The 16771-nt window shown below is 43.3% G+C and overlaps 1 protein-coding gene across 1 annotated transcript in view; it reads left to right on the top strand.

Annotated features, from left to right (window-relative positions):
• The window catches only part of CACNA1H (calcium voltage-gated channel subunit alpha1 H), a 256762-nt gene that overhangs the window by 151539 nt on the left and 88452 nt on the right, over positions 1-16771 (top strand). The window contains exons 7-9 of the mRNA XM_082314504.1: positions 185-500; positions 13324-13416; positions 15358-16147. Of these exons, the coding sequence (XP_082170630.1) occupies positions 185-500; positions 13324-13416; positions 15358-16147 (1199 nt within the window). The remainder of the gene's footprint in view (positions 1-184; positions 501-13323; positions 13417-15357; positions 16148-16771) is intronic.

Below are 16771 nucleotides of genomic sequence, written 5' to 3'. Positions count from 1 at the left end.
AAGCTTTGTAGATGAAGATAGGGGCTGATATCTCAACTGTGGCTTGCCGTCCCCAGTCTGATGGGGTTGAAGGGCAAAGGAGAAATAACACACCCAAACCAGGGACAGGAACCAGCACCTTTTGCTGCTGATGAAACAAGGCATGCATCGTTTGTTCTCATCCTTCTCTTTCTTCCCCCTCCAGGACATACAACCTTACCTTCCTGCATCCGTACTACCGGACAGACGAAGCAGAGGAGAATCCATTCATCTGCTCATCACATCGTGAAAACGGCATGCAGAAATGCTCCAACATCCCAAACAGGAAGGAGTACAAGGTGGAGTGCACCTTGAGCATGGACTCCTACACCCCAAGTTTATACAACCCTGACTTCAGCAGCAGGAATGCCTGCATAAACTGGAACCAGTATTACAACGTATGCATGGCAGGGGACGTAAACCCACACAATGGAGCTATCAATTTTGATAATATTGGATATGCCTGGATAGCTATTTTTCAGGTAGGATTCTCCTCAAGATTTTTCTGTTTCTTTTTGTTTTGTCATCTTTTCCTTGGAAAGATTTTGATAGATGTACCAGAGGAGAAAAGAATTTGCTTGCACCTGCATGAAACTGCAAATACAGACACTTCAAGTAAATGAATCAGACAATAACCTGCGCAAATGTTGCACGAGAGCATTTGGAGAGAACAGCCATTCTTTCAGTGCATTCTAGAAGAGAGGGAAAAATACTTCTTGAGGCAGACAAAAGTATGGCGAGTTCTAGTGCTGCAAATCAGACCTGGATAAATCCCAGGGATTTTTGAGAGTTAGGGTCTTTATTGTTGTAGTATCAGGAAATGGAGAGTGTTGTCCAGGTCCTTAAGCAAGAGTTAATATAATTCTGAAGTGTAGGAACTAGCTTGATGGCACGGTTTGGCTTGATTCTAGCACTGCAGGGTTATACTGGTTAGCATGGTATGCTGGGAGGAAGAAATAATCCTAATGATTTATTCTGGCTGGAATACCTGTGAAAGAGATACCACTCACGTGGAATTTGAGTCTCTCTTGATCCACACCTATACAGCTCTTCACAGAGACCAAAATGCTTCTAGCTCAGACTGGGGGAGCCTTTACAAGTGACAGAGACACTCCAGCAGCTGAAGCATTTTCAAAGCATTTGTAGCTCTGCAACATTGGATAGCTCATCTACACAGTCCAGAGGCTATGGTCTCTTAGGGCTAGCCTATTTTAAATGATCCATGTACTGTTTTCCCTTTTTAATTTGCACTTTCTGTTTTTAATACAAGTTTCTTTATGCTTTTGGCTAGATGCCGTGTTTTATTTAGTCCTCCTGAAGTATATGTGACATCTATTCCTAAAAGAGAAAAAGTTCTTCTTTTGATTTTGTTAATGATGAATAATTACTCATTCAGAGCTCTAAATTTCATTTATGAATTTCCTTCTAGTTTCATATTATAACGTGAACTTAATAACTTTCAATTTTCATCTGGGAGTTGTAAAGGGGCGATTACTTGCTCTGAGCATCTTGTTTGCTCTCATGCTGTCACAGTAGCACACCTTGAATCACACTGCTGCTGGTGTCAGAGGCTCAAAACCAAATCCAGAAGGGTTCAGACAGGTCCCAAGTCTCTACTAGGCTACGTTTTTAAAAATGGTTTGGTTCTCTCTTGGAATTAGTATGTCAAGACAGGAGCCGCCATAGTAATTTTGAATATTCCTGACTGGTAGTGAGTGGTGCATAAAGGAAAGAGGGAAATCAAAGTGAGAATAGTAGATAGGTCTCTGGCTGCACTTGCATTCTCCTTTTTCTGCTCTTCCACGGTTCTTTGACAGAACTTGATGGATGTGCCCAGGAGGTCCCATCTGGCTCCCACCGCGGGGCAGCAATGTTCTTGCCAGAGAAAGGGCAGAGGGCAATGCGTTGCAGAGTGCCTGTGCTGGTGCATTGAAAATGAGCAGGTGATTCTCAAGGGCTCCTGCTTCCTTTGTACTTCCTGAGCCTTTTTGCAGGCTGCAAGTTTTCATTTCGTGTTGGTATTTCATTTCCTCAGCCTGAAAATGTACAGTTTTAAGCCAGGAGGAGCACACCAGCCACAGCAGAGGTTTCAACTGATTCCTTTGGGCAGAGCAGATTGTCTGGCAAAGTTGGATATTGTATCCATAGATCATTTTGGCAGCTGCCAGGAGGTTTATGATTGGTTTTAGTGCTGCATAGGCTATCCAAATGCTGAAGAGTATTTCCGGCCAAAACCTCTTCTTACATCTTTATTCCTTTTAGAAGTTAAGGACTCACTTTTAGAAGCTGAAAACAATAAAACTCCAGGTAAAGAAGCAGCTGTTGGGAGTAAGGTGCTTGCTTAACTTTGATATGGAAAGAGCAAATCATTACTACTGTTGGATGCTAAATCAAAACAATTGCTGTAAGCAGAGAACATTTAACAAATAAAGCTATTGAGCTGTGCTCTCATTACATTTAATAGTTGAAGCTGGGTAGCACCAGGTCAGCAGTTAGATGAGGCCTCAAAGTAAGTAGTGCAGAAAGTAGAACTGATCGTTTTAGTAGCTCAGGAGCTTCCCTGTGAATTGGTATTGAATTACTGGGCAGAAAGCACTCTGCTGTGTTCTGGATGAGACTGGTCCAATTGTCCTGATCCCTTCTGGGGAATAATGAATACGTGGTACTTTGCAAGAGTTATAATAGTGGACTGAACCTCAAGGTCTGGCAAGCCTCCAGTTTGCACAATAGCAATCTTTGGGCTCAGCTGGATAGAGCATCCCTCATGATTTATCCCAAATGAGTTGGAAATCTAGAATGGTTTAAGAGCTGTCAGAAGGGAGGTTGGTGAAACGAGCGCCACAGGTGAGATTCGGAAGGAAGCTTCCAAGGAAGGAAGCTTCCAAGTGCAGTGACTGCAAGTCATGCCCAAGAGTTTCCAAGGGCGCAGTTTGATACTGTGCAGACTGCAAACAAACAAAACCAAAAGCAGACTTTGACAGGGAAATCTGAAGATCTCTACTCCAAAACGTCCTTGTGAATGGTGTGCCAAGGCAGGAGGCCAGCAGTATGGCCAAGCTCTTTCAGCTGCCAGAATTTGGATTTAAGCATCCAAGCTGAAAGACGCTTAACTTTCATGGTAGTGATCCTGAACTCACAAGTAACCTGGCACGTGATAGCGGGGCGTACCAAAGAGTGAAATGCATGGTTGACCTTGCAAGCAGAAGAGTGAGTCAGAGGCATCAGACATGAGAACCAACCTAGTGCAAATAATAAAATCTTAAAGCAATAAAGACAATGGCTGCATCCATGGGTGTTTGAAAGGATAATAATTCCTTATGTAACCCTGCAAATGATTCATGTTTTGATTCCCCTCATTTGTTGTGTAATAGGCTAATTCATGTATATATTTGTTACAAAGGCACGTTCAATGGCAAATTATGTGAACTAATTAGCTTATTACAGAGTAAATGAAAGGAGATGGAACCTAAATTAACTGTGAGGTTTGGCATGATATTAAGATCCCTTTATTGCACATGAATTTCAGCCACAACAATAAGAGCAGTAATTACAGGTATTGTTGTCACACTGCAAATGATGAATTACCCACCTAACCAAAGTCCAATTTAATTTGAATTACTGACAATCTTAGTGGAGCAACCAAAACACTGCCACCTTCCTAACCATCAGTCTTGGTGTGGCCAGGCCTGAATGCAGAAACCCCATTAAAACAAAGGGGGGGTTAGATGGCTGGTAAGATACATAGTTTGGGAAGAAGAGATGATTTAGGCTACCTTGCAAACCACAGAACCATTGCTTGGATGGTTTCATGTCTGACTTCCAGAAAAGTAAGACTATAATAGCACTTTATGTCAGGAGGCAAGGCTTTTGGTAAAACTAGCGAGGCATAGTTGAAGGAGCAATAACATTCAGCTAGGCAGAACCAAGATGAGACCAAGGGAACAAGCTGTTCCTCTGTGCCTCTTTTCAGGATGTAGTTGGAAGGACTGAACTTTGAGAGCAAATGTACAGGAAAAAATTACATGGACATTTCGGGAAATAGAGGAGAGCTTTGGCAGTTCAGAGGGGCTCTGACATTGCTGATGCTGGCTGAGTTACCTTTTCTATGGCCTCTTCTTCACATGTTGTATTTCAGAAGTAGCTACCTTCTCTAAGGGGCTTCCTTAATGAAGACCCTCTTGAAATTAGTTCTTGGATGCAGCTCTCAGATTCATGATTCTGTTTCTGGCTTATGTTATTCTGAGTGCATATTGCTTCTACGAGGTTTTGCTTAAGGAGACATCTCGGTTAACAAGTTAATCAAGTCATACAAGTAACACATCTCTGGCCCATCATCAGAAGGCCCTAGCGAGGGAATTCTCAGAGGGGACTGTTTTGCATTCAGCAGCCCCCTTGCTGCTGTCAGGAAAAAAAAAAAGCCTGGTTGTGTTCATGAGAGCTGAAGACAGCCCAGCAGGCACAAGACATGATAAGAATGCCCAAGAAAGGAAAAGCTGAATCACCTTCTGAAGAAAGATGTCTGGTAGTAGAGCAGCATTAAAGGAACTGTCAGCAGCAGCAAGAGTTCAAGGTGTTATCTTGATGCTGTGCTTACACTGAGAACTTCTGTTTGCACCTGGTCTCACCACAGCTAGGAGTATGTTACAGCCACGAAAGTGTGGGTGACCAGCTCAGGAGAGAGAACAAGTTTGGGGTGGGAAAGTGGCGGAATTGATGCCACCCACGTCTTCCTTCATTTGTCCTTCTGCGGAGACTTTACTCCCAGAGCGATGGCAGGCTGCCTGAGCAGGTACGACAGCTGGCAGTGACAGCCGTATGCTGCAGGCCACCTGCCGAAATAGCCCTTTTGTTTCCATGTGAAGTTACCTCTTCTGTGCTCTAGCTTGTCAAAAAAGCCCCTGGGAGCTTGTGTAAGCTGTCTCAATCTAATCAAGGATTTATTAATTTTGACCCTGTGCTATGTGCTGATGAGGAGCTTCGTTTTGTCTCAGTGTTGCTGACTCTGCTTGTGCCAGGATCTCCACCCCGGTGAGCTGTGCCTGTAGATGGGCCAGCTGAGAAGGTACAGGCCTTGGGGGGAGACTTCAGGTTTGGAAAGAGAAAGGTTCATTTGTCTCATTTTACCATTGTTTAGTGCCCTGATCTGTTCCACAGCCGTTGCCCACTTCACATTGTTTCAGTCTCTGTTCAGCATGATTGAAATCCTTCCCTGAAGATTTCTCCCTTGCCTGGAAATCTTTCAGCTAAATCTGTAACGGGAATCATATCTTCCATTCAAATTAAAGGAAAAATGGCATGCACTTCAATGCACTTCTGCTGTGGCCAAACACAAGAACGATCTTGAAGTTGCTCTTGACTGTCACTCAGTCAAGAAGAGGTCTTGTCCGAGGAGACAAGACCTGAAGCTCTAACATTGCTTTCCCTCAGAGTAAACCTCCACCCTGGAACCTGCTGGCAGGACAGAATTGTCAGGGTCATTCCTCTTGGTTCCTACTCACACATCTTCCTCTTAGCTGGGCTGTCACTCAGATGGATATTAATAGGGACCTTTTGGGGGCCTGTTTCTCTTGCTTTGTTGCTGGGACCTCAGGATACCTCAACCAAGTTCCTTATAAAATGACAGCTCAGAAATGGTTACCTCAGTGTCTCAAAAGTATTGTATGCAAGATGCTACTAATATGCTTGCCTGTCTGCTGCAACCTCTGTTCTTCTACTTTCAGTAGTCTTAAATAGTTGGGGGAACAGCCAAAAGGCACACTGAAGCAGAAGGAAGTAAAAGAGCCTGAGGCTTCCGACTGCAATTGTATTTGTGGGTGCAACATGTAGCTTTGTGGGCCATGTTTTTCAGAAGCAGCGGTCACACTGGGTGCCTCTGTTTTCAGAGTTCATTGAGTAGATAATTTTTTGGCCAAAAGGACGTTTTGTCAAATGGTTCATTCTTTAAACTGGTTTTATGTGTCAACAATGCTTATCTGTGCTGAATTTGGCAAGAAGTTTTGGCTGGGGAGAAAAAAGGGAAAAGAGTTCTAAGCTTTTCATTTCCACTTCTTCAAGATGATGCTTTGTCACTAGATTTGAATTTGTTTTGGATCACTAAAAATATTTCACTCTAAATGATGGGGGTTGAGCTTTGTTGGTGTTGCTTTTTTTAATTTGGTCAGCCAAATAAACATAATTTTCTGCATTTGAAGAGCTTTCATGCTGAACACCCAATCTAAAAATATCCAGCCCCTTTAAAGCATCTCAGAGTGTGCTTCCAAGAGGATTAGTTGCTTTTGAAAAATCTCCTTTATTTTGAAGGCTAGAAGGAATTGTGCCTTATAGCACAAGTCAAAGAGGCCATCCTGAGTCCAGGTCTGGGACTGCTAACCTATGGGAGGTATTGGAGGGACCCAGGGTGGCACAGAAACCTGCTGCAAACTGTGTAGCTTTGGGAGAGTTTCATCCTACCTCAATCGTAATTCTTTTATACTGAGCAGAAAGAGGAATGCCTGCAGCAAGCCATGGCCTAATCTGGAGTCCAGTTAGGTGATGAAAAAGCTACTGGTCTTGAGGTGCATCAACAGTTCTTACAGGGAAATCTTACTTTGGTTTGATTGCCCTAAACCTGCTCCATGATCGGTTGCTGCTGTTGCACCTTGCACTGTGAGTTTTGCATAGCCTAGGGGAGACTTGTATGCTAGGCCAAAGGTTCAGCTCCTTTACCCTGATGTCCCTACGCAACTGTCTCCAGACTGTGTTGAGTTGGCAGATCCATCCAGGAGAACAAGACACTCCCCCCGCCCCCCCCCCCCCCCCCCCGATTAGCATGAATAGATAAAGCTTAGACACTTGGACACCTGAAATGTGTTTTTTCAGTCGTACAGAGGGCTAGTTGTGCTTGAAGCTGTGCACCCTTTGTCCATAATAGTGTCTAATATAATTTAAACAAGGTGTAACAATACAATTAACAAAAATCCTTGCTTTTTGCATTTGGACCAGTACCCCAACCTGCTGCTGTGTTCCAGACAGTGATGTCTGAGGAAGCGCTGTCATTCATATAATTGCTATATGGTACACTCATCTGTGAGCAAGGAGCTCAGTCTGGCTTCGGTTCTCTTCTCATTGCAGACTCTTCATCTTTCAGCTTTGGTCTGCTATGAAACTGATTTATGGCTCCCTCTATGATAATGGACTCATTATTGCTGAAGCTAAACAGTTAAATACATTGCCTGTGCATAAGATACTTTACACAAACAATGAAGACAGGATAATTATCACAGTAAATCAAACCTCATGAATATGGACTGAGATGTGGTTTGTTATAAGCAGCAGTCACCTGAAATCAGTGATGTTTTTGCTATCAGATGAGGATCTTGCATTATTTAGTGTGAAATGGAGAGATGGCAACTAATCTTCCTTTTGTAGCAAAAGTTGTTAAGTTTTTATGCCATTTTTAAGCTTGTAGCTTCACTTTCATGAGGTTCTGGGCCACCAATAACAGCATCAGCGATATGTCCAACTTCATTGTGCGCTGGCTGCACTCTGCTTTTCAACATCCACTGTGAACTGGTAATGCTGACCAGAGGTCACATTTATGTGGAACAAATTTGAGAGGTCACAAATCACAAACAAATGCAAGGTTGCACAGTTTCCTTTTATTTTTCTGTTTTGCAGGGCCACTTTTCAGAGCAGATGCATGCTTTGCAAGACTCTAAATTTATAAAGAATTGGCTAAAGCCTCTTTAGATGTAAGCAGGCCCTCAAAGTGAAAGGAAAAGCATCTGTTCAAAGGACATTACTCAGAATATAATAAAACCTGTTTTTCTGACCACAGAGGTTACTTAACAACATGTGCCACAAGGAAATAATTAAAATTGTGAAGTTGACTTCAAAAATAGTGATTTGGTTAGCTGCCAAGCACTCTGCATATGGAAAAGGAATATTCCATTATTCATTGGTCAGTGCTTGCTAGCCAAATCAATATTCCCAGGAGGGCAGAATATATAGATAAGAGGATTTCAGAAATAAATACTGAAGACCTTATAGAACTTACTGAGACCATCATAGTAATTAATAGCTCTCGCAATTTATTATATCATTGGATCTTGTCTTGATGAGGTTTATAAAAATAAGAAATAAAAAAACCTTGCAGCAGGACCAGGGAAATGATGAGATAAAAACTAAACAAAAGCAAATAATCATGGCAGTCCTCAGAGTTACTGTTCAGTTCAGCATAATTGATTTTGATGCAGATAATGCCCATCTTGTCCCCAAAGGACCCAATTTAGGCCAAAGAAAAAGAGGCTGAGTGCAAATTATAGATGTCAATTAAGATGAACGCTTCAAATGGTTTGGAAACACTTGGGTTTCTCTGTATCATCCCCTGCTTCGACTAGGCACTGAGTTGAGCAAGCACCTGCAATTCTGAAATCAACCACCAAGGCAATTTCTGTTTGCCAGAGCTATGCTTTTTAGGGGTTTTGATCAAAGTGTGAGAAGTCTGTTCAAGTAATCCAGAAGTGAAATCTTGCCATGAGAAAGATCAGGCCTCGGGGCTGGGCTGGAGTTTTGTATGCTATGCGTTCAGTTCTTATAATCTTTTCAGCTTCACTTCACACAGTAATTTTCCAAACTTTCCTCGATTGATTAGTGGCACCTCAAGGTTGATTTCTATCTGCAGCAGTCCATCTGGCACTAGCCATTAGTGCTTTCTAATACACAGAAAGTAATTCAGTATTTGACTTCACTAATTAAAGTAGCTTGGGTTGGAGTTTGTGTGTTGTTTTTTTCCCCCGGATGATTCTTTTTTCTTAACTGACACTAAAGCAAAAAATAACCTGCTCTTGAATTGATTATAGCCAAGAACTTGCAAAAATTTTGGCAGAGCTCAAAGATGGGGATTTTTATGATTAAAACTTCTTGACATAATAAAACAAATTGTTCTGTGGAGACCTTTGAAGTGACCCCAGAAAAAACAAAGTGAACCTCCTGTCTCCCTGGGAACAGTGAGGAGATCTGAGTTAATTGCCAGTGTCTTTAATCTACATCTCCCTTGTGATTTTCACTCTGGAGTTTTAGATTGATTCTGATTAACTTGACTAGAAGACCTGATTCTGTCCCCAGTCATGCTACTATAAATCAGGCGAGCATCTTTGTTACAGCGGATGAAATTATTGTGGCATGAGCAAACCAAGAGGATCAGAATCACAGAACAGAAGACAAAAAAAAAAAAAAAAAATTCTGATTGTCCACTCTCATCCTGCTCATATTAGTATGGTGGTCAGGGAGTACCTGACTGGGGACTGCGTGAATAGTGTCCAAGCCAAAGATCAATGAAGTCAAAATCTGTCTTGACATTCCCCTGAGTGAGCTTTCTGGTAAATCCTTGCAGTGATGGGAGAGAGGATCAGACACAAGGCTCAGGGCTTTAGTACTCAGCCTCGTAGGTGTTAATGGGAGACAAATGATTTATCCCATCCCTGCCCATGCTGTGTAAGAGGTAAGGAACTGAATGAGCAGGCAAGGAGAATCACACTGAGCATCATACAGGATCTCCAATAGGTTAGAGGACAGCTCTGTTCTCTGCCCAGTGTCTCAGTCCTTTGAAAGCAAAAATCATTTCCCCATGCTAAGGGGGCAGCATGTCCTTTTCCATGGGTCTGCAGCAAGTGATTACAGTTGGCAGCACCCTCCAGGACAACCTTGCCAATCATCTTAATTGAATCTTTCAGCTATTTCCCTGCAGATGTGCCACATATCTTGCACATCTTTTTCATCAGAGCAGAATTAGGAAACGTGTTTCTTGCTGACTTATCTCTGTTGATAAATAATTGTATGTTGCATTTATTGGAAGCTTTGAACTGGTACATTTGGAGACACTTTAATATGTCTGTCTGTGAACAACCATGGCTTGAACAGAATTTAATTACTGAGAATGAATTGCTGAGATTGGAAAGCACAAGAAAGGTGCTCCAGGTCCTTGGAAGACATCTATAAAGGGCTTGGAGGGCCAAATGCTGGAGCTGCAGTCAACTGGATTAATCAGATTGGAAAGTGAAGAGAGGAGGAAGTCATTTTTGCTTAGTGAAGTAGGTGATACTGCATTCAGGGTGCCCCAAGGGAGGAACAGTAGGCAAACCAACGCTGAAAAAATATATCCATGTTCTTGAGAGAATAGCAAGAGTTGCTAGCTTTCCCTCTGAGTTCATCTGGTCTGAGAATAAGTGCGTAGGATCAAACTGTGTATTGCAGCAGTGAACCTTGCACCAGCACAGATGCCTTTGACTTGGTTCCAAAAACAGTTAAAGAGTTTATTTCGTGGTGTATAGACCAGCTGTTGGCAAATTCAAATGGTCTGGTTCCCATTTACACCAAGGCCTTGCTGGGGATATGCAATGAGAGCTTGGAGTAGGTAAAAATGTACTCCTAAGTCATTCAGAGCACTTTAAAGGAGAGCAGGAAAGAAGTCCACAGCATGGCAAGAATCAGGCTGTAAAAATCATAGACACTGTTTCAGTCCAGACAGGTTGCTATGCATGTGTGTTGTCCTGCATTTCTCCAGAGCTATTTGATTAAAAAAAGAAGACAGATGTCTGTGAGCACGCTCTCTTACAGGATTGCTAGTACTCTCTAATCCTCGGCAGCTCAGGAATCCTTCCCCTAGGTACTGCTGCATTTATACTGGGTGATGAGTCCAAGAAAGAATCCACAAAGATGTCAAACAGGAGAACAAAAGCCCAGCGGTCTGTTTATCCCTCCTGTATCCCTTTGGTTTACAAGTGAGTAGTAAATAATGCAAATTCTAATTACATCTTAAATATTCTGAGAGCCGGATGAGCATTTTCAGCCCTCCAGAGGAGAAGTGTGGTGTGTTGATTGATTCTTGCTGAAAATGCTGTCTAGCATGCAAGAAAAATACCTTTATAACTGTTGGTTGGCCCTCACTCTTGTCTCAGCAGCTGTTTCCCAGGTGGGAAGCTGGCAGTGCCTGCAGAAGCCCAACAGCAGCCCTCAGGTAACTCCTTTTGTAGAGAGGGCTCTGTGTTTAATCGTTTTAATATATTCGATTTGAGGATTGCCAGCCAAATACAAATTTGGTGAAGAGGTGTATCCAATATGTTTGGAGTCCCTGGGCTCATTTTTCATCCCCAAGTGTAAATGGATGGAGTGCCAGCTGTGGCAACCTGACTCTGGAATGCCCATCCAAATAGAGGGGAAGGAAGGGAGAGGACTTTGAAGAGCACAAAGGAGACTATTCCTCACGTAGTTGGCAGTGATTTGGTTTAGCCTTGTGTCACCTCCCAGCTTGATCCCTCCAGTTTCCCCATGAACGTACACAGGCATCAAGTGCAAGAGATGATCGGCTGCTGCGCACAGCCCACACAGACAAGGAACGCGGCCAAAAAGAACTTTGCTCTCTATAAATGTTTCAACAGTGTTAAAGGAAAGGCAGAAAAGGGCAGTTTGAGTTTGATTGCTTGTCCATTTCACACCGCTGAAGGGACTGATTACTGCCTGTGTCTGCCCAGACAGCTTAACCCCTTCTCAGACTCCAGAGTGAATAACAGCACTTTCATCCACACAAAAAAAATGTGTCTGTTGCTGAAAACTTTCTACCACAGATTGACCTCTGGGGTTCATGTTGACCAAAAGCATTCTTTTTGGTTTTGTTAAACCCATGCCACTGGAAGCATAGCATTGCTGTCTGATACCTGTACATCACTAACCAGCAGCGAGGATGTGATATGAAAGAATATCTAATGCATGTAATGAGGAACAAGAGGGCTGGGTGCAGTTTGTGTAAATGCAGCCAGCATGTCATCAGACCTGATTGCTCAAAGTCTTTAGCAATGCTGACAGAGTAAAACATCTGCACAGACAATTTTTACCTGCTCCTTGGCAGATCATGTTTATTGGTTTTAGCATGGAGCTGTATTTGCTGGCTTCTTCTCACTCAGCTGCATGGTGGGTGTTAAGTTACATGTGCTTCAATATGCGAAGTGGGTTTAAAAACTTGCTGGTAAGACATCACCACATTTGACTTTAGGGTGAGAGGAATCAAGAGTAGGTAGTGTTTCTCTTCCAGCACCCATGAACTGATGCAAGGTGCTCCTACAGTCTCAGGGAAACCGTGAGTACTGATGGTTGTGTGTACAGCAATGCTCTCCTCCTTGCAGATGTGGTCATATACCAAAGATCCATATCTAGGAGCTTCTTCCAGCTCCTTGAGTAAAAAAAAAAAAAAAAAAAAAAAAACAGGAGAAAAGTGGCAAGGGTTCATGTCTGACTTCCCTGCAAGTGTTTTGCCCTGATGCTCCAGGTGTGACAGAAACATTGTTTTATTCACTGCCTCAACAGCAAGTGCTTCATGGATCAGCTTTTCTGTATACACCATACAGAAAGTCCTCTACACCGATGAAGCTTGGTCCTTTTCTTGTTCACAGCAAGCTAATTCACAGTTCTTTCACTGCAAACATGGTTTAAATTAGGAATGATGCCACTGAAATTGGAGGCAGGTGGCAATTCTGGGTTTATGCTAGGACCACCAAGGCTCACATTAGGCGTAGCGAATAGGGTACGTCAGTGCAAGTCAATTCAGACAGGAGCTTCGATTTTGGTGGAAATTGTGTTGGAATTTCAGCTCTAGGACTAGTAGCAAGATAGCACTAGAAGTCTGGTATGTTTTATCTAAATAAAAAGTGTAAATTACATGGCAGAATTCGCTTTGCTCTGCACACAGCCTGTGTGGTGTTAATTAAATCCTCAGCTTCTTTTTTAGTAGAAGGAAGACTGAGAAAATGAGTATGAAATCAGTTCGATAGTTAATTAAAGTAACTCTCTTCCATTCAGATGCTTTCCCACTATGATATTGGTGATGCAGTTGTGACAGTGAGCCAGTAGGAATCACAAAGAAATTGGTTTTACAGAAACAAAATTGACTTAAAAACTTACTAATTTTATGGGTAGCATTACAAAACCAGGAGCCTAAGGTAAAAGCCCAGATCTCTGCACAGAGAGGCTTTTGTTTTGTTTATAATTCCTCCTTGGAATTTCTTTGGACTGGCTCAGAACCAGTGTTTCAGATGTTTTATTGTAATATTTTATCATTTCAATTGTACCAGATTCCTGTAGAAACCTCAGGCCAGTCCTTTGGTCACACATTGCTGCTATCCTAAGCCAACTGGGAAAAGAAGTGCAGCAGGTCTGGATGGATCCTGAGAGATGCTGTGGAGTGATGAGTACCAGGCACTGTCAGAAGATTGATGTTTACTAACTTTTTGGTTGACTTTTGTTCTTACACTTTCTTTCTCTGTCTTCCTGTAGGTTATAACCCTGGAAGGATGGGTTGACATCATGTATTATGTGATGGATGCACATTCTTTTTACAATTTTATATATTTTATATTGCTTATAATAGTAAGTATGAACTGTGAGATGGTCCCATTCCTTGTCGGGTAAAGTTTTTCTCTGGGCTTTTCACAGAGAAGAGCCAGCTAGGATTCAGAGTGGGAGACCTTCCTCCCGCCATAAAGCGTAATCATGCAGGTTGTGATTAGTGCTGTGGGAACAGATTATTGGCTACGATAGTCCTTTTTCGTGTCACATGTGATGCATAGTCACAGCTTGTCAAGCCATATGGTCTTCCCTCCCTCTTACTCTCCCAGTCTTGGTCTTGTCACCTTGATGCATCCTAACTATTGTGCCTTGGCCAAGCAACTGCTAATCAGAACAAAAAGCAGACAGGCTGTAGCTTTTCTTCCTTTAGCTGCCTCAATGTGCCAGAGGACACCTCATTTCAATGAAGGGCCCTCAAACTATTGAACTTCACCTGAGCCCTTTAAATAACAGTAGTAATAGCAGTGCACCTTTCTGAGGTCTTATGGTGCTGTCATTCCTAAAAAAAAAAGTATTACTCACTGGAGGTGCTGAAGATTGCCTTCAAAAGCTGCTATTTCATGTTAGTAAGGTCCTTTTTTACAGTGGGCACAACTTTTTCCAGGGGTCTACATCTGTGGAAAAGTTAAGCATTTAAGTCAGGAGGAGAGCAAAGAGAAAAGTACCATGTAGATGTCAGGCAGGACTTAGGATGGAGGCACTTCAAAGTGCTTTTGTGGCTGGATATTCTTTATATATAATCCCATCCTCGTCAGTGTGGTTTTGAAGGCCTTGGGAAGTCAAACAACCACAGCTCCACCACCAGTGGGAAAGACATGGATCAGAGCAGTGTGAGAGTTGCCCAGTAATGGATAACATTCTGAAGCCAGTGATTTTTGAGCCTTTAGCAATGGGCCATGCATAGTAGAGATTTACGCTCTACTCTTTTGAGCCCTTCTCTACATATGGATTCTTGCAGAAAAGCCAGAAGGTGACTAATCTCCAAGTCACTTGCAGCTGGGAATGGCACCCTTGCTGCTTCTCCAACAGTATCCAGGCCGATATTACAAACTGGAGAATAGCACTGCAAACCATCTCCCAATGGCTTCCCCTGAGGATTCACCAGACAATGGTCCAGATTAAATCCATACGTTTCCTACTGAGCACAGCACAGAGGTTTGGCCATGTAGACAGTGGCACTTTCTTGACGTCAGTCCCTTTCACGCCTAAGGGCACTGATTCTCCGATGGGAATATTTGACATTTTCCTTAGGCTGATTTATGTACCCAAGGAGTAAAAAACCAGTTTGTGGACTCAACAGCTGAGGGAAGGACGTAGCCTGAGGTCACTTCACATTCTTGTCCTTGGGACTTCATTTTGAAAACCTGGTATCACCCAGAACTCATCAACTCAACCAGACAATAAATCAGGCCTTTCTAGGAGCACTAAATCTCCTGGAAATACATTTCTCTGTGTCAGAGAGATACAAGAGTACAAGGTCACAGATGCATGGACCCTGACTGTCCTCCTCAAAATGAGGACACACTATGCCAGTGTGATGTGATAGAGGAAGAGAAGAGGCAGTTTCAGTAGAGCACAAATTGGACTTCAGAACGTCTTTCCTTGCAGGTTGGCCGAGTGTTTCCTAGTGATCTGTTTTGTGGTGGTAACTGATTGCGTTGTGTTTCATACACCCTGCGTTAGCAGCAAATGTCATCGCTGTTGAGGGGAGGAAAGTGGTGAAGGCTATTGTTAACAGCCTTCTTTGCCATTGCCAAAATAATTTAACATGGCTTAGGAGCAAATTTAGCAGCTCAGGCACATGTTAACATAACATTTGGTGAGCAGACCCTGAGATTTGGCACGTTTGGAAATCTCGGGATTTCTAAGAACCACACTTCAAGTCCAGACAGCATGTGGTGGTGAAGAGTGTGTCTTGCGTTGTAAAGTCCCTGCTAATTCCTTTCCCTGTGTTTTCTCCAGGTTGGTTCCTTCTTCATGATTAATTTGTGCCTGGTTGTGATAGCAACACAGTTTTCTGAAACAAAGCAGCGGGAGAACCAGCTGATGCAGGAGCAGCGGGCCCGTTATCTCTCCAACGACAGCACAATTGCCAGCTTCTCGGAGCCAGGTAGCTGCTATGAGGAGCTGCTCAAGTACATCTGCCACATCTTCAGGAAGGTGAAACGGCGGACAATACGCCTGTACAATAACTGGCAGAGTAAGCGCCGGAAAAAAGTTAACCCAAACAGCACCACAAATGGGCAAAGCCACCGAGGCAAAAAGCACATCACCTCCATACACCACCTCATCCACCATCACCATCACCACCACCACCATCACTATCATATCAGCAATGGAAGCCCTCGGGGGCCACGCTCCAACCCTGAGATCTGTGACCTGGAACTCAAGGTCATGAAACCTGGAGGCCAATTGATGCTTCCTTCTCCATCACCCAAGTTGCAGAGCCCTGCTCCTCCTCCAGATTCGGAGTCTGTGCACAGCATTTACCATGCAGACTGCCATGTCGAAGGACCACAAGTGAACTGTAAGTCTTCCAATGCCCCTGCAAGCATTAAATTGACTGCTGGACTCTCCAACCATGGCAACATGAACTATCCTACCATCCTGCCTTCTCCAACTAGCAAACCCAGTTCTGTTCCGGTTCCCAAAGGAAAGAAGAATGGCAATTCACCTGTGGCTGTGGTTAATAGCCCTGTAAATTTGGGCACGGATTCTTATGGGAAGCTGCAGCAACTGGTAGGAGAACATGGTAAGGACAAACAAGCTGGTTTTTTTTTTGCTTAGAAAAACTGGGCAAAGGGCAAATTGCTCAAGAGTTAAGGTGTTAATGATAGCCATATAGGGTGCTGAAGATGGAGGCTGTTTTGTGAATGCTATATGAACTGAACGCTGAAGCCAGAGGTAGGACAGGTTGAGGGACTGAGAGCTCTGTTCCTTCTACCATTGTATTTGCAGTCATTGGGTAAAGCAAGATACAGGATGGTCCGGGCAGTGAGTTCAGGCCACTGCTGGAGGCTTCTTTCCCGTGGTTACAAAGCATGTGTTTTTGAACTCTGCTCATGTGCTTCATGATATCCTGGAGGTTCTCCCTCTGTTCCCACCCAAGAACAGCTCTATGCAGCCCCTGGAATTGCATCTCTGATGAATGACGGACCTGGCGGCTGCAGCCCTGCAGCAGAGGAGCCCCAGCTGCTGGGAGATGGTACCTTGAAAGGGAAGAGCAGGTGGAAGCTGGTGGAGAAGCATAAGGTATAGGAAACGTAAGAAGTTTAAAACAGGGAGGCACTGAAAAAACTCAGAACAGACACTTCTAGAAATCCCTAGTTCTGCTCTGACAGGCCCCTGAGCCTCCGAATTTGTTTTTGGCAAGAAG

This window comes from Platalea leucorodia (assembly GCF_965183815.1).
Source record: "Platalea leucorodia genome assembly, chromosome: 5".
Classification (NCBI taxonomy): domain Eukaryota; kingdom Metazoa; phylum Chordata; class Aves; order Pelecaniformes; family Threskiornithidae; genus Platalea; species Platalea leucorodia.
The sequence above is the reverse complement of the archived record's forward strand: the minus strand, read 5'-3'. Positions and strand labels throughout refer to the sequence as shown.